Source organism: Notolabrus celidotus, chromosome 13 (assembly GCF_009762535.1).
Source record: "Notolabrus celidotus isolate fNotCel1 chromosome 13, fNotCel1.pri, whole genome shotgun sequence".
Classification (NCBI taxonomy): Eukaryota; Metazoa; Chordata; class Actinopteri; order Labriformes; family Labridae; genus Notolabrus; species Notolabrus celidotus.
In genome coordinates, this window is record NC_048284.1 from 19,797,821 (window position 1) to 19,816,303 (window position 18,483).

Below are 18,483 nucleotides of genomic sequence, written 5' to 3' on the forward strand. Positions count from 1 at the left end.
GCAGAAGTGAAGAGCAATTAGCTCCTTTCAGAGTTCTTATTTGGTGTTTGATGATTCGTCAATAATTTGTATGTGTTTCCCTGGCACAGTGACAGTCTGTGACCCTTGGGGTGTTGGTTGTGGTGGTGGTGGTGGTGGTGCAGTGCAGTTCTCATGGCAACAGATTGCAAGTGTCAGGGGGTGGCACCGTACAGACAGAGGGAGATTGTGAGAAAGGGGAGGAAAAATGACATGGCTGTTATCTCTGGAGGGCAGAGATAATCATAATGAAAGCAGATGTCTTTAGTGATAAGTTTGGATTTGTGAAACTCTTTTAGGGCAGGTGGTTGATGTTAATTAGAACAAGTGTGAATTCTTGGGAGGAAAAATTACCATTACTGTGTTCTGACTATACATGGAAAAATACTACAGAAATAGGAACAGATTTCAGTAAGGGAATGGCAGTCAGGCAAAGTGCCCCAGTTTTCATATTCCACTTTATATGCCAGTTTGTGCATTGTATATTAACAAGGTGGATATAGTGAGAAAAAAAAGAGATTAGTCACAAATTTCAGTAAAACCTGCGGTCCATGCAAGGTCAACATAGTGAGAGTCCACTCCATACTAAAGGCTATGGGCTTAAATTTATCTGAGGTCACAATGTAGGTGCAGAAAATTCTCTTTTGAGGCATGAAATCTCTGTACTTCCCTGAAAAAGAAGCTACTGACCACATGCACATGAGCAATTATGTCACATAATCATCAGTTTACTTGTATGTGTCCACTCTCTAGCATAGTGTGATGGCGAAACAAAAGCAAGCAGCTCTCAACGTTTAGTAAAGCTCTAGCAAGTTGCCAGCCAGCTGAGCCTGGCATAACTACTGGACCTGAGGAATTTATCAGGGGTTAAATCGTAGACTGTATAAATAATGGACGTAGTATTCATGACGTCACCCCTCTTTTTCTGTTTTCAAACCAATCGACAGCGGCAGCCATATTGGAAATGCGGAACTCAACCAGGCAGAGTGTGACGTAAAGAGGCGGAGTTTGAGCCTCCTAGCCAACAGCTATATGTTCCCGTCCGGGAATCAAGTCAGTCATGTCCTTATTTGGGTGAAAACTCGTAATCTTAACATCTTCTGAACCGTCGGGTTAGAAAAAAATTCCCCCCCTTGTACAGTGTGTGCCGATAGAGAAATTAGCTACGTACAGCCAAGTCGTTTTTTGTACCAGGCTGTAAACATGTTTATTTCTGCTGCAAAGATCGTTTTGTTTTTTTTAAATTGGTGTGTATGTGGTTTCCGGTACTTCCGGAGCCAGCCTCAGGTGGATTCACGATGAACAGCAGTTTTTAACACTTCCGCATTGGACTCATATTTTTTGACTGGAGGTTGCTGCTTGACATAGAACCATATACTATCTGGCCCAATAATGTAGGTGTTTTTAAACATATTTGAATGTTGTTTATTTCCTGCCAAAGTAAAAAAAAATTTGAATCATCTTGCACTCAAGGGTACTTTTCAATTTCCCATCCAACTAAAACACTCTGTTGGCTCCCTAAGTCAGAGATCACAGCCCTACAAGCTAGCCTGCGAGCTAGCGAGACAGCAGATTTGAGTCACCATTTTTGGTTTGTATCACAGATTCAAGGGTGTTCTCTGCTGCCATTTAGTCAAATTCTGTGACTTTCAATATTTCACTACTGATACAAAAGTCTTGATTTTGGTAAATTCCTCCTCCATCTTAGGGTAAAGTCTATTCTCCTTTCTCATGTTAGAATTGTTCTAACAATCCCACAACACAAAACCTTTTATAGATGCAAAGCTGAACAGTTATTAAACTCTGCATTAGTTTTAAATCCATCCATCCAGCCATCCATTATTTTGACCGCTTATCCCATTCGGGGTCATGGGGGGCTGGAGCCTATCCCAGCTGGATTCGGGCGGAAGGCAGGGTACACCCTGGACAGGTTGCCAACCTATCACAGGGCTAACACAGAGAGACAGACAACCATTCACGCACACACTCACACCTACGGGCAATTTAGAGTGATCGATCAACTTGGTGAATATGTTTTTGGACAGTGGGAGGAAGCCGGAGTACCCGGAGAGAACCCACGCATGCACGGGGAGAACATGCAAACTCCACACAGAAAGTCACCTGCCAGGCCGGGGATTTGAACCAGGAACCTTCTAGCTGTGAGGCAACAGTGCTACCCACTGTACCACCGTGCAGCCCAGTTTTCAGTGTGAAATTAAAATTAACTGATCATGATGGAGTAAACTAATGCATGTTATATTATAGGGAGTAGTGAATGAGTGAAGCAGGGACAGTACTGTGGTCAGTAGCACTTTAAATATCTAATAGATTTAATATTAACCTTTGTAAATGAGTCAACACATCAGTACAATGCTAATGTATTTACTGTCCAGTATTGTAACTTCTAGTGTAACTACAAAGAAATCATTAAAGTAGACAGAGCCAGACAAGGACAAGGAAAACACACTTTAACACACTCTGTCACACACAAACCTACACACTAGCACAGCATGAGGCCTCACTCCCAGCTCACTATTAGAAGTGTGGGCTGTGGATTACCGTAAGAGTCTTTATTTAGCTCTGCCAATCCTCATTAGAGGTACACACATGGATGTCAATGTGTGTTTGTTTCCTGTAATGATATCGCAACAGGAAACATGATTACATGATAAGATATGGAAACACACTAAACACCAGTAAACAGATATAATAACATATGCACACAAACACTGTTATTATGGGGTATTATGAGCCGAAAGACTGAGAATGTGTGCTGTGTTCGTGATGTTGGTAGGTATACAATCTTGTAGCTTTGCTAGTGACATGATAATGTTACATAATCATATTTCAGCCATTGTGGACCATGTCACTGTGTGTGTCATTTGAAAAGGCCTCAAGGGAGTGTAGTCTTCAGCCATTTAACAAAGAAGAACAAAAAAAGAGGGATCAGAGAATCAATAGAGAGGAAAGATTCAAATAGAAAGTGGAATTAAAACTTCAGTAATCTGGTAAAAATGAATTGATATTTAAACACATACACAGGAAAATGATTGATTTCAGCACAGCCTTCATTAAGCACAGACATGATCAGAGATGTCACAGTGATGCTGTTATCATCTGGCACAGCTGTACAGAGAGACAGGAGCATAATTAGTAACTCAAAGATCAGAGGAAGACCAGCAACTACTCAATTAACTTATAACTCAATCAGCCTACAAGTAATTGGCCTTTTTAAATTTTAGCTGTTATAACTTAAATTGTTGAGTCTATTTAGGACTCAGAAGATAATCAGGTAACACTATCATTATACTCAATGACACGGCTGACAAAAAGCTGATAGGGGTGTCAAACAGGTGGTGTCAAACAGGTGTGCGTGTGTGTGTGTGCTGCATGGGGGATGGGCATAGAAAGACTACCACGAGTGATTAGTAATAATCTGTTTACTACTCCCACAACCACTCCAACCCTTCTAACCCCCTGGCCCCTCTGTTGGGCCTCCTGCTGTCCTGATGTGACAGTAAACTGCCTCCCTGCCTCACCCTCATGTTCCTTTATTGCTTACTTACTCACGCCAACAGACTCTCTATTACCTTAAGGGTCTTTCTTCTTTACTTCCTCCCCTTTCTTGATCATCAACTTGCTGTCAGTTTGGTATCTAACTTCTCTAGGCAAAGCCAAGGCCAGCTCAATATAGCAGCCTTCCTCTCCGTCCATTATCAGACGTGCCTGCCAATATCTGCTGCAGTACTCTCTGCTGTCTGTGCAGATGCACACAGAAGTGTCCTTATTTCAGCTGTCAATGTCAGAAGGAAAAGACACATTTACAGCACATGTTATATTTTGGAATGCAAGAATTTAAACGAAGTAGTCAGTGAGTTTGTTCTTTACCATTATTTGCAAGAACAAAAACGTTATCTGGCCTTTAACATGTGTATTTGGACCATTTTTAGATGTCCTCTATTAACAGAGCTGGCAAAGGTACTGCATTAGCAAAGTAACATCAATGCCTTTTCAAAGTCTGACTTCCCCTATTATACGACCAAATCATCATCCTCTCACTTCATTCATGGATGTTTTTGCAGCCATCTGTCTGCCTTGTGTGTTTCTTTCTCTGGAAAAAAACTCCACTAGTTTATTGAATAAATAACCAGCCAATAATAGGACGAAGAACTCTATAAATTATCTGTACATACATAGATTGTTCAAGTTTATAAAATCTGTTCAATGTTGGCCTATGTTCCAAGATGATTGATAAGTGATTTAATCGAGATGATTGACTGAGAGAATGTTATCCACGTTGTTAAAACAGTTTGCATCTGGAAACGTTTGTTAAAAATAGCCCCAGGTACACAGAGCTCAAATAATCAATCAATGGTTCTAGTAGGCACTCAGCTGGAATTTGCTTAGCTGCTTTTCTGGGGGGAAAAAACTCCAGATTTTCTTGCTGTAGCTCCTTCAATGTGAGGATTTACTTCTTCTTGGTCTTAATCTAGTTAATTTCGTTAAGTTTAGCCTTTTCCAAATTTTTAACCATTTCTAAAACACAATTAAAGGGATATTTCCCCTTTTTTAAAGTGGGGTTATATGAGGTGTGTATTACCCGCAAGGGATCCTGGTCAGCTCTGTCCCTTTATCCCTTTATTGAGAAACCGACCAGACAACAGAGGCAAAGCTATCAGAGGCTAAAAACAATTTGTTTTTAACCGTAAATATGGCCTGATTTTCATTGTCAGTGTTCTTGTTCAGTGTTCAGTGTTCAGATAAGATGAATAAACAGAATCAACGAATTTGAAAAAAGCAATATGACAAAAAATGACTTACCCTGAGCATGATGTCAGAGAAAAATGTCCGCTGTTCGAATATGTTGAGTTAAATACTTCACATATTTTAATATTATGGGATATTTTACGTTGTTTTTTATTACATCTTTGACAGTAGAAGTATTGCTGCTTCCTTTCGTTCTTTTTTCCCCCTTGATTTAATTCCATGCTCATCATTCAGCACCAAACCAAATTTCATGTGTTAACCAACCTGACAATAAACCTGTTTTCAGTTCTGATCATTAATCAGTAATAATTAAAACATTTTTAGTACCATGTAATACATTAGGAGTTGTCAAAACTATCTGAACACCTTACTGCTTCTGTTTGCTTTTTATTCCACCTTTGTGCTGATGTGATGCTCTGCACACTCTCTGCAGGAGACGACTCTGTCTGAGTGTCTGAACTGGCACCACAGGAAGAGAGCTGACAAAGCATTATTCTCCTTTTGTGTGCTGTCAGGGTGTGTCAATGTGTGTGTGTACAGGTCTTCCTCCTGGCTTATTACTCTCCTGGGTGTCTGGAGCAGCTCTGCAGTGAACTTAATCAAAGTTTAATCAGAGTTGTTCAAATTATTTCTGCATACTAAACTAACCTTGACTGACCTCTTAAATGGAAACCAGTGCTTTCAGATGTTACGCTATTCTACTGAGAATCAAATCACAGATCTTTTTAATGATGGTGTTTTTTTATTTGTGTTGCAGACCTCGTGTCGGCCACCAACACCACCAATGTGAACATCCCTCAGATGGCTGACACGCTGTTCGAGCGAGCCACCAACGCTAGCTGGGTGGTCGTCTTCAAGGCCCTCGTCACCACTCATCACATGTGTGTCCACGGCAACGAGGTAAGTGGGCAGGACCAAGGAAAGGCCATGCTTGTATTCAAGTTTTTTTTAGTGACATAAGCAAATATGAGAAAAGTGCCTTGACTGGTGACTGAGATTATGTTTTGCATTAAAAAACAGAATTAAAATAATCTGCTGAATCGTCGTCCCATCCACATGTACAGTACAACATTAAATGATCATTAACCTAGAGAGCTTACATTGGTCTGCTATGCTCTTTGAAGGCTGTGTGTTTTGAGAGATCAAATGTTTATAAAGGCTTTGATCATAGGTCCTAAAATAAATGATTCTTGTGTAAGCAGTCATTACTGGAGCCAGATCTGTAAAAACTGTAATGTACAACAGGAACAGCATGCAGTACAGAGGTCACAGTGTGTTTTGTTATATTTTCTAACTTCCACCTGATTTAATTCCTTTAACGCTCCTCATAGGTGTAATATTAACTTTATTTTTCTTCTTTTTTTCACAGAGGTTTATTCAGTATTTGGCTTCCAGGACCTCCCTGTTCAACCTCAGCAATTTTATTGACAAAACCGGCGCCCACGGTAAGAAACACAAGTCTGATTTTAATGTCTGTTGGTTGAGAGCAGAATCACGTTGCTGAACGATCTCAGTATCTAGTGATGCAAAAAAAAATGGAATAGGAAGGGAGCCATCTGGAAAACAGGAGGGGCTGGACATGATCATACACACTCATAAACACCCACACATGCATGCAAACAGATACTGGCTTTTCTGCTTCAAAATGCTACCATCTCATACTTTCATTTAGAATATTGCTGAAAGAGTAAATGAAAAAATGATGTTTATCCTGAAAATGGACTTGTTAATCACAACTGTTTGCAGGTATTTATGTGTCTTATTATGCGAAACGATGTTACTCTTCATGGATTGTAACAAATTTCAAAACTGCAGATCTTTTTAGTTGTCACTAAATTTCATAAAACATAGGATATGCATGTTCTAGACCAGTTTGAAGGCATGGGTTTTTATTATTAAAATACTAGTATAGAACACTAGAAAAAGGACAATTGGAAGTGAAAGTTGCCTTGATTTCATGTTCTCATGCTTCAGTGTTGTAGCAGTCAAGGGCAAATTATCTGCATTATGATGAAAGTGCTGCAAACTCTCAAACAACACAAATTCAAAAACACACGATAAGTCAAAAACAAACTGAAGTAGATGCTGTAAGGATTACTAAATGTAGGAAGTGTAGGGCCGTATGTATAGAGCGATAACACTGGTCTTTGCAAGTTTCTGTACATACCTCCGTTTTGTGATCACCCTGAGAGGTAACTACCCTCATTCCACAGAGTCACTGAGATTTGTGTAAAGTGGGCTAATTCTATTTAATCACTAACTTGAGCGATGTCAAAGTAGAAACGTGACTGCAAGTGGTCAATAAATTCAGTGTTTGGTCTTCTTCTCATTGATATCAATAATAAAGCTGTTTTACTTAGTAACCCTACAGGCCTGGAACACTTCTTGAAAAGTCTTGGTTGTAGTTTCTTTCTTTCTTTTATGTTTTTGACTTTTCATCATTCGTGCATTTGCAGCGCATTTGCTGATAGTCTAGTTCAGGGGTGTCAAACTCATTTCAGTTCAGGGGCCACATACAGCCCAAGGTGATCTGAAGTGGGCTGGACCAAACACAGAGGTTACCCATTCACCTGACACAGAGTGAAATGTTTACTGTAAAAGAACAGATAGATTATAATAATGAAGAAGGTAAACTTCACTATTTGGACCCCTCAGCTCCAGCATGAACAGTTTGCTTGCTGGACAGTGTTGTATGAAGGGGTGTAGTGCTAGTGTTGGTAGTTAGTGGATCATTTTATAATGCTCTAAAAAGTCTTTATGAATCTCAACTGGATTACGCAAACAGCAAGTAATCTATTTCCTCACTTTGAGAAAAAAAAGTCACGGAAAAAAGCGCCGTTCAAGTGTCCACACTATGATTTTATGCAACCCCCAGAGGACACATTTGAAATAGTAGTTACTTTTAGTGAAAAATTGCAGTTAATGTCTTCTCTGTAATTTTTTTCACTTTGCAAAGTCGTTCCGCAGGCCAGATTGGAACCTCTGGCGAGCCGGTTTTGGCCATAGACTGTAAATATAATGGACAGTGTTGCTCCGCCTCTTCCCATTGTACGGTTCTGAAGCCAAAAAATCCCGCTCCTGGGCGCAGCCATTGTGCAGCCAGAGCCTGTGAAGCCACTGTAATAAGCTCCGCCCTACAGCGTAACGTCACAAGACGCTGTGTGTCCTTTGAAGTTTCTCTCTACGGCGGCTGTGAATCAAAGTAAACCCGGAAGTAAAACCCCGTTTTTTAAACTCTAATAACTAACGAAAAAGAAACTTTTCAGGAAAAAGAGGCCTTAAACACAAAACAGTCAAATAATAACTACATATCACCTCAGCATACGGATATGAGAAACATTCGTACGACGTGTATTTGTTTTTTTAAAGTTTGACTGCTCCCTCCTTCAAATGAATGGGGGAGACGGATTTTTTGACCTATACTGCAGCCAGCTACCAGGGGGTAGACACACGGCTGAAAGCCTCACCACCAGGGCCGTATCCGGCATGCTCGGTTTTGGCCCACGGGCTACATGTCTGACACCCCTGGTGTAGTTTTTCGGGCTTTTTGAAGCACGTTTTTTATTTTATTTTGCAGTGCATTATCACCAGTTTGGACTTATGTTTATATGAATTAGCATTGTTTCTCTTAATTAAGATCGTTTGGGCCATTGCAGGTCGTCTGTCCTTGTTGAACACTGTACGCCAGACCACGTTATAATAGCTTTAAGGAGCAATGTTTAGGATCAGCTTACAAAAACCTTCCCACAAGTGAGAGAAAGTGAGAGAAAATGAAAAAAGGTCCTCCAATGAAAATATAACACAGTGGATTTGAGTTTTATTTTTAAGATATTGAGCCCTGTCTGCTTTCTTAAACTTTCTGTTAAGGTTATGACATGTCGACATTCATCAGACGGTATGGACGATACCTGAACGAGAAAGCCTTTGCATACCGCCAGATGGCTTTTGATTTCACCAGAGTCAAGAAAGGGTAAGTGAACATCTTACATGTTAGAGGCACTCTTGCTTTATCCAATAGTTGTTTGTTCTCATCTCTGTCTCAATGGAGCATCTAATTCTCTGTTGTGTTGTTTCAGTGCTGAAGGTGTGATGAGGACTATGACCACTGAGAAGCTGTTGAAAGGCATGCCTGTCCTGCAGACTCAGATTGACACACTCCTGGAGTTTGATGTGAGTCTGACTTTGGCTTGACTTCCATACTGTCTTTACAGAAACATGAAACATAAATACTGAGGACACATGTTTCTGCTGGTTCTCTCCTCTTAAGGTTCATCCTAAGGAACTGAACAACGGGATCATCAACGGTGCATTTATGCTTCTCTTCAAGGACCTGGTCAAACTATTTGCATCCTACAATGACGGAATCATCAACCTATTAGGTGAGTGGAGCACGAGGAACTCAAAGCTAGCTTATCTTAGAAATGAAAAAATACATTGACATGACTAGGAAACTGAAAATATCTTGTTTCTATAGAGAAATATTTCAAGATGAAGAAGAGTGACTGTAAGGAGGCCTTGGAGATCTACAAGAGGTTCCTGACCAGGGTGACAAAGATCGGAGAATTCATGAAACTGTCTGAGGTAAGGGACTGCCAACAGCTCAAAATTTAACTTTTACAATAGTTGTTTTTAAACTAGAGGCTATTTATGATATATCTGTGAACAGTGGGAGACACAGACCCATTTTTCTTGTATTCTCACTGCAAGAACTGGGAATGATCCCAGTTTTCAGCTTTTAGAAAGAGCTTTTGAGGCACTTATTTTTGGCTCCTACGTCAGAGTTTGTACTCTCCAAGCACAGGAGAAAAAAGTGGTAGGGTGTAGAGGGAGTGGCAAAAACCAAAGAGTACAATGACTGGAGCACCTGCAACCACCATTTTTAGAAATCAGCAAAGCAGACTGTGATGGTAGCCTTAAAAAAACAGACCTTAAAAACATATGGGGAAGTCTAAATTTGCACATCTACTTTCAGATCTGTTACTATCATGAATCTTAAAATGTTGTTCTGTTATGTTATGTGTTTTTTTTTGGCAGCACTCCAATCACAGAAGTGGCTGTTTGTAAAGCTGAATGAATGATTCAATGAAATACAGTAGCCTACTGTTTATCCCTTCAGGTTGCTCATAAAACAAGTTGCTTAAAACAATATCACACAGTCAAGCTTTTGTACTGTATATCAGCACAGAGGCACTGCACTTGTTTTCAGAAGAGCACTTACTATACTGTGTTACTGTATATGCATTACTGTATTGTATTTCATGACAGTGTAGGGACTGCACAGTGGAGTAAAGCTGATATTAAACTCTTCTGTTTCTTTTACAGACGGTCGGAGTTGACAAAAACGACATTCCTGACATCAACTATGTAAGTTAACACACATTGTAACTCTTACATTATTTATGAATGAACGTATAACGCACACAACTGCCACCAATCCAACATCACACACTCACACTCAAATGACTCACCCAATGATCTGCTCTCACCCAGTGTCTCCACCCGGGGGTAGTTGTTGATCTAGCAGACTCAGATGATGAAGATTGTCCTTTTAAACCTCTTGAGGACCCGGTAACCACAGGGTGTCCTTGCTGAGTGCCTCTTTGCAGGATGGAGTGTGGCATGTTTGTCTTAAGTTTGATTTCACAAAATGGACATGCAAAACCTGCGTGTTTGCATTTACACATGAATGATGGTGTTGCAGTGGTATTTACTGAAGCCCTGTCCCTCCTAATTTTCTTTTTTTATAGTTGAGACAGAAACTTGGACGTTGCAATGAAGGAGACAGATGAAAAGAGTAATTCATTGACCTCAAAACTTTTTTTTTGTTAGGCTCCCAGCAGCATCCTGGAGAGTCTGGAAACACACATGAACGGACTGGAAGATGTAAAGGGTGGAAAGAAGGGGTAAGAATATATTTTCTTGATTGGCTGTGTGACGCCAAAGAGAACAATCACGATCACATGAGAACAGAAGCAGAAAAAAAGTTGAGATCTGAGGAACCTCCTGTTGTTTTATCAAGAGCTGTGTCACTAGAATCTTTCCTTTGGAGGGAAATGTTGGTGTTAGGTCTATTAACTTTTTTATTTCCTATAATTTCCTTTAACCCTTCCTCTCTTTTATCCCCCTTTATGTTCATTTGGAATCACCAGTGAAGGGTGAGCATATACTGTATGTTTTAGAGCTTTCACTAACTTCTTAGAAAAACTGTTTTACTTGTCATTCCCCCACCAGGTAAATGTGGACATTATTCACATGCGGATCACATTATGTTGGGGATCTCCATGTGAATAAGCATCAAAGTATTACTGGGTTTATGTGTTGAAATGTGTGTATTGATGTGATAATGTGTGAACTGAGAGAAATACATGTTTTGATGACAGTAAGTCAAACCATGTGTATTATTGTACCCTGACATGCGATGTGGATCAGTATATGAAGGGTTAAATTGATAATGAGACCAATTCAAAATTGTCGATTTACAAAATGTGATTACTTTTCAGTATTTTTGGGGGAAATTAACTCTTCATATGATCACATATAAAGCAGTCTATGTTCAATTGCTTAAAACACCCATCAAATATTTTTCACTTTGTGTTTAGAGAATCAGTCTTTTTTAAATTAAGAGTACTAAAAACATTTTCTGTCTTCACTTTTTCAGGTCTCCAACAAAGGTAAGATTCACTTTCAAAACAGTCTAGTTTTCCACAAGCTCGAAGAGTCTGTTGCATCACTGAAATGGGGTTTCCCTGTCCACCATCCAGGGCTCTCCAACAAACAACGTGTCTCCAACATCGACCCCGTCCAAATCTTCAAACGCTGTTCCCACACTGCAGCCTCCTCCTGGGGAGGCTGCTGCTGCTGCTGCTGCTCCAGAGCCAGCTGAAGAGTAAGAGCTTCATTTAACAGTTACAGATTACGTCCATCCATTTAAGTTTGTTTACCAATCTGGTTGGAAGGTAACCCCAGCTGATGGGCGGATCCACCATATGGTCCAGACCAGGGGTAGGCAACCTTTAACACTCAAAGAGCCATTTGGAGCCGGTTTCCACAAAAAAGAAAACACAGGGAGCTGCAAATCCTTTTTGACATCTAAAATAAAGATAACAGTGCATATATTGTTTTTCTACCTTTATGCTCTGTATACAAACCATAGTGTGTTGCTTACTCTATTTCTGTATGCAAAGAAAACATTTTGAACACTTTAAACTCTGGGGGAAAAAAACACACGAGGAAGGTTTATGTCATAAAAAGCTGATATATTATCGTGTATCAGAGCGTGTAGCAGAGTGTCGACTATTTCACTGAACAATATAAAATACATATTTGCAAAATATAAGTGCAGATGTGTGAGACCCGCCGGCTGGAATTTCGAAGATGATTGTTCGAAGATTGTGATGTATATTTTTAGCGACAAGAAATTAAAAAAATTAAGCTGCTTTTTATTTTAATGTTAAAAGTTCCCTATAATCTTCATATTTAGAATTACAAATTAAAAAATAACTAATGAACAAAAAGTAAAATACACTTCAATTGAATACTCATCATTTATTTTCCAAAGCCACAGGGAGCCACAGCATAAGGATGAAAGAGCCGCGGGTTGCTGACCCTTGGTCCAGACTGAAGTATTTCCATAACTCTTGTATTGTTTGCCATGGTATTTGTATTTATAAGTGAATAAACTCATGGTTCCTAGAGGATGCACCATACTCGGTGTTCTGCTGAGTTTTCCCTTACATGACATGAGTTTTTGAGCCAAAAATATTCAACAATGTTACAGTGATTCCCATGAAATTTGCATGGATGATTCATTAGACCTACATAATTCACTCTAATATCTTGGTTTGTATCTCACGTATATACGGCATTCTAGAGTCAAAATGTAACGCAATCCTAAAACAGGTGATTTTGAACGATCACATTTCTGATTTATATTACCATCAACCTCAGCTTTAGTTTGTATTTGTACGTTATTAATAAATGCTAGTATAATAACACACTAAACTAACATTTCATGGAGTAGAGTTGCTCAAAGTATACAAAATATGGCTATTTCTGATCACAATGTTACCTGAGATGATTCATAAAGAAAAAGGTCCAATGCTAGTCATTTCCTCAATCTGTATCACATGGTTTTGACTTATGTCCCATCCTATTTACTGGACTAGATGAGGTTTATGACTGCATTCAATCAAACAGAGAAGTGAATTTGAGCAAAGATTATGACCACTTATTTCCCCTCATTGACCGTATTCACATAAAATACATTTTCCTCAGAAATTAACATACTTCACAACCCATTAGCTTAAGTCAGAGAATAACAAGCATTCATATATTATTGTTGTAGCTGACAACTTATTACAGGAAAATAAGCATCAGTTCCCAACTAAAGTAATGTTTCTTGCTAAGTAAATGTTGGCTAGCAAATGTTGGATACTGGCATCAGATGTTGTTTTACTCACCTTATTTCTTCCTCATCCAACAGTTCCTTGTTGGACCTGGACCCACTGTCCTCCTCGGGTCCCTCAGGAGGAACATCAGCTGCTCCCACGTCTTGGGGAGGTAAGTGTCCCACCTACCACTCATCTCAGGAACTCTTAAATGCACTTTTTAGCATTTGATTATTGTGAACTGCAAGAAAAGGTTCCATCTTTACATTCAGTGAAACCCAATATGAAATACCTCTTATTAGTTGTCATTCACCATTGATAATAACATGAATTCCCTGTTCCTTGTCATTCTTTCTCCATAGATCTTCTTGGATCAGGTGAGTCTCACTCTTCTTTCCATTTATCAGTTATTTTTGTCAATTGTCCAGACTAGTGAACAGTAGTCTTAAATCATCTTTCAGGATACCTCTGTGTAATTGACTTTCTTTCTGAACAAAACTCTAATCTGAAATTGATGTGACCTGGAGGCGTTTTCATCTAAATTAAATACAAAGATAGACTTTGAGGTAGAAATGTCTTGTGGTTACCTCCCTGTTTGTCTCCTCAGGTTGTTTTCTTTGGTCTGAGTAGTGTCTTTGTTTCTCTCTGCCTTCTCTCTCCCTTCCCTCCACATACTTCATTGTCTGTTTTTGGTTTATAATGGGGGCTATTTTTGTTGGTTGTTTTATTTATAATGACTGGATGATATTGGATAATTTCAACATATATTTTTTTGGTTTAAAATGGGTTTTATTTGGTTGGCTGATTACAAAAATTGTTAATCGGGTTTGATTTGATTGGATTTTCTTTTGGCTTGTTTTGTTCACTGTTATAACGGTGACTCCATTGGTTATTTTGGTTGGACTTATGGGTTATTTTTTGGTAACTTCCTTTGGGGTTTTCGAACACCCTATTGGTGCTCGAAGAAATGGGCGATTCCTTGCTATCTGAACCCACCCTCACAGCAGAGACCGCCCCCTCCCCTGCAGCAACACCCACTCCTGCAGCGGCTGAAGCTGGAGTCTCTCTAGCTCCTCCCACTAGCACAGCAGCCGCCACTTCCCCTGCCGTGGCCAATATGGATCTGTTGGGAGGTCAGTGGGCTTCCAGAAAATTCTCTACGAAAGAATCACTCTGAGAAGCTCAACCCGAAAACCATCACACAATACGATAATACAAAAATGACTGCATGCTTATACACAAAGTATTTAGACAGAACTTCACTGATATTGTCTGCATACTGCTGACAATGGTGCATTATCAATTACAGTGAAGTTTCAATGATGCATTGATGCACACACTCATCCTTTTAGATATCTACAGCCTACTTTTGCCATTCAACTAACAAGAAAAATAAATAATGTAGAAATAAATGTATCAAGAGCACAACTCAAATGTTATATACTCAGGAAAAATATTTGAAAACCTACTGTAATTTATCAAATAACACCTTTACCCAAAATCACATTTAATTTCTTGTTACTTATGCCCCCTGAAATTTTAGCCAATCACATGTGACCAACCCAGTCTAAAACATGTAACAACCAATTAGCTATGCTCAGACAGCAACTAACTTCAGCATTCAGTCTTTAGCTTTTACAACGCAAGTACAGTTCTCAGGAATAACGAAACAAGCGTACCCCAGGCACAAGGTATTTACAGTTTTCTGCTGTAAAGGTGGAAAAATTAATATGGATCTCATTGGGACTGACTTGGGTCCATGCCTTCTCTAATTGTAGTAGTTATGTGTTAGCTGGATTTTTGTAGGTCCATTAGGGTTGCCAACTTTCTCACTACTGAATAAGGGAGAGGTGCACAGTGCCATGGTTGTGTGAGCATGATGTGTGAATTCAGAGTATATTCAAATTCTGATTCAACCGGAAATGCAGAAAGTGTGTTTATTCCCTTAAATCCTTACTGTATATGTAACCTCATATGAATAAACCTCAAAGAAACCACAATTTGGCTCTTTATAGCCAAAAACAGGCAGAAGAAAAATTAAACGCAAAAGAGGAATATGACTCACCAAATTTTATATTTTTCCATGTGTACTTTTTGCTGCTCTTGACTGATTCAAGCAGTCTTTTGTCTGTTTGCACAGCCAGAGAGAAGTCTTTACATGACAAGTCACAGTTTACAGATATCTGAAGTTCATTTTTTGATCAGCTCTGAGCTGCATCTGCTTCTTGAGTCTGACCATTTAATGGCCATCAGAGAGAAAATCCTCTCCACACTTTCTTGCAGGACTTGGCGCATTTGTGCTGAATACAACTGATGCACGTGAGGGGGCCTGTGATTGGATAACAGGCGGTGTGATTGGCACATGATCTGCCACTGCCGTTTTATCTGATCTAGGATCTGTAGAGTGCAGTCTGTTGTATTTACAAGAGTTAATAGTCAATATACGGGACAATTGAGGTCCCGTATGAAACAAACCAATTTAGCCCAATATACGGGATGTCCCGGCTAATACGGTACAGTTGGCAACCCTAGTTACCATGAATATACCAATTTAAGGCTAATGTTGTAAAGAAAAAGCATGCATGCACACACACACATGCACAATAATTCACAATCCCTTTTATTTCGCTCAGCAGGTCTGTATAGCTGGGTTGCTGGCTTAAACACCACACTACAGTGTTAGCAGTTGTAGCTAGCCCCCTGTACCAGATATATTGGTTTTAACTCTTAGCTGGTCTTAGCTCAACTCTGTTGTCACGTGTCTTTAAAGGAGCATTTATAGAATCACTGCTTAAGTATGACCTGCTATATGCTCTCTTAAACAATATTACAAACCGACCAAAGTTGGTATGAGTTCATCTTTTTAGCTAACAAGAGGGATGTGGTTGGCTAAAATGCCAGAGGGCAGTGACGGATGATAACTCAGCTGTCATGAAAAGTGTCAGAATCAATTGAAATGTGAAACTAAAGGGTTGTTGGTTGGAACTGAATTATGACATAAATATAATTGATAATCTATGATAAAAGTGTAAAAAATGAAATAATGATGAAATAACATTTCCTGAAATGAGTTGTGTTTTGATCATTTTGTTTAGTCGATAATAATAGGTTAATTGTTAATACCACACAAATTTGTTCCTGTGGTTATTTATTTTATACTTATTTTTCTCTTTAACAATGACCTCTTTGGGGTTTCATACAAAAAGGATGTTAATATACAAGAACACATTATCTTAATCTTCTCTGTCTCATATATGCACACTAACACAACATTCCTCCACCAATAATTCACATAGTCTGATATTCCTGCATTATGTAGATTAGTACAGCCATGCACTCACGATCAGCTTGAACATACTGCTGCACTCATTCTCCACATGCATCTTGCTTGATTGGCAGTCATGCTTTTCTTTGACCTTGGCGAAAAGCAATTCTGTCCAACCCTGTCACATGGCTACCGTTACAGATGGCAGCTGTAACACTTGTAGATTCCAAGCTTATTCTGCTCTCCGTGCAGTAGATTAATCCTTGCTGTAGTGCCTCCTGTCTGTATTCCCATTTGTTCATTCACCTGTCAGTCACTGATGTCTGATTTCAATGCTTGTTTACTTTACGTCACAACAAATGCTACTCTAAGTCTACCTCAAGTATTTTGATATCTCTATTCCTTCCTTACACTGTTTGACTCTGTGTTTTTCTTTTCATCTTGATTTCTTTCTATCTCTTTCTCTGGGTGTCTCTTTCCTCTGCTGGGGTTTGTGTGAACCTCAGATACCTTTTCAACACCCGCTCCTGCCACTGAGGCTCCTGCAGCCGCCGCTGAAGGTGGGGCCGCCACTACGCCCGCCCCTGCCACTAACGCTGGAGCTGGTGGGTGACAGAAAGTCTGTCTGTCTGTGTTTGTGTGTCTGTCTGAGTGAGAGTAAAAGTGTCAGAGCTGTACAGTGTAGGTGTTTGAAATTTTGCTAAAGTCTTTGCAGCGTTTCAAGAACAAGGCTTTTTTATATTTGGGATGTCTTCTAAATGGATCATCAACTGCTGACAAAGATCATCTCTGCTGGTGTCCTGTTAGTTATAGCATTAAACACATTTAGCTTTAAATTACAAACAGTGGGATTTTTTAAACATTATTTTTTTACCTTTATTTGAGAATATGGCGCCCAATCATATCCAGTAAATACCCATCAAGTGCAGATTTAAAACTTCTCGACACAAATTGATTTAAAAAAAAATCAGCTGGAAGGGGGCGCTGGTGGCCTAGTGGTCTAAGTGCCCCACATACAGAGGCTACAGTCCTCGTCGCAGGGGTCGCTGGCTCGATTCCCTGCCGGTCGACCATCTCCTGCATGTCTTCCCCCGCTCTCCACTCCCCACAATTCCTCTCTCTCTCTCTCTCTTTAGCTGTCCTATACAATAAAGGCAAAAAGGCCAAAAATATAACTTTAAAAAAAGAATCAGCTGGAAACATTCATAGCCTACGCCTAATTTCCTAGTTGAATCTGTCTGTTTTTTCTTTTCCTTGCTGTCAGATTCAAATTTAGGCTGTTGCTGTAGTGGTGGTTTAGCTAGATTGCTCTATATTAAAAATTTAAAACACTGAGTTATATTGAATGCTATGATTTGATTGGTGCAAGGCCAAAGATTTGATGGCTTCCCTTTGTAGAGCTCTGACTAATCACAGTTTGGCAACATTATGACTATAAACTCACCCGATTGGCTCATTTACAATGAACCAAGGGGTGCTTACTGCACATTACTTCTTCAGGGACATGACCAGAAACATAGTTTCACCACACATCTAACATGTTACATTCAGACATTTAAAATTTAGAAGGGTGCTGTTTTGCTGATTGTAAAAGGAGAAATGTAGAAGATTAGAGACGGCAGCAACAGCACGGAAAAGTAATCTGAACTGTTCTGGGGAAGCCGGGCTTCTCTTGGCCTACAGGGTAAAACGTTAGTGTTAATTAGTGAGCTTCAAATATGCATATGGGAAATTCAGACAGAAAAAGGCTAGCCGTTTTAACCCTGCCTCCTGTTTCCAGTGGTTTTCCTGCACTTAATAGATTTAGCTTCCTGTTTAATGTATGAAGGAAGAGAGTGCTACATATCTTCTCATCAAACTGTTGTTGTAAGGTAAGGTGTAGTAAATACCCCTTGTTTCATTGTGAATGAGCCAATTGAATGAGTTTATAGTCATACTGTTGCCAGACTGGGATTATTCAGGCCTCTACAAAGGGAAGCCATCAAGCCTTGCGCCAATCAAATCATGGCATTCAATATAACTCAATGTTTTCAGTTTTTAATATAG

General features: G+C 39.5%; 1 protein-coding gene across 1 annotated transcript in view; it reads left to right on the plus strand.

The window, feature by feature from the left end:
- Window positions 1-18,483, plus strand: part of LOC117823906 (clathrin coat assembly protein AP180-like) — a 31,121-nt gene that overhangs the window by 2,307 nt on the left and 10,331 nt on the right. Inside the window, exons 3-17 of the mRNA XM_034699181.1 lie at window positions 5,543-5,685; window positions 6,155-6,230; window positions 8,653-8,755; window positions 8,862-8,955; window positions 9,053-9,164; window positions 9,260-9,366; window positions 10,108-10,149; window positions 10,615-10,688; window positions 10,935-10,940; window positions 11,444-11,456; window positions 11,547-11,671; window positions 13,268-13,344; window positions 13,535-13,549; window positions 14,138-14,305; window positions 16,944-17,042. Of these exons, the coding sequence (XP_034555072.1) occupies window positions 5,543-5,685; window positions 6,155-6,230; window positions 8,653-8,755; window positions 8,862-8,955; window positions 9,053-9,164; window positions 9,260-9,366; window positions 10,108-10,149; window positions 10,615-10,688; window positions 10,935-10,940; window positions 11,444-11,456; window positions 11,547-11,671; window positions 13,268-13,344; window positions 13,535-13,549; window positions 14,138-14,305; window positions 16,944-17,042 (1,254 nt within the window). The remainder of the gene's footprint in view (window positions 1-5,542; window positions 5,686-6,154; window positions 6,231-8,652; window positions 8,756-8,861; window positions 8,956-9,052; window positions 9,165-9,259; window positions 9,367-10,107; window positions 10,150-10,614; window positions 10,689-10,934; window positions 10,941-11,443; window positions 11,457-11,546; window positions 11,672-13,267; window positions 13,345-13,534; window positions 13,550-14,137; window positions 14,306-16,943; window positions 17,043-18,483) is intronic.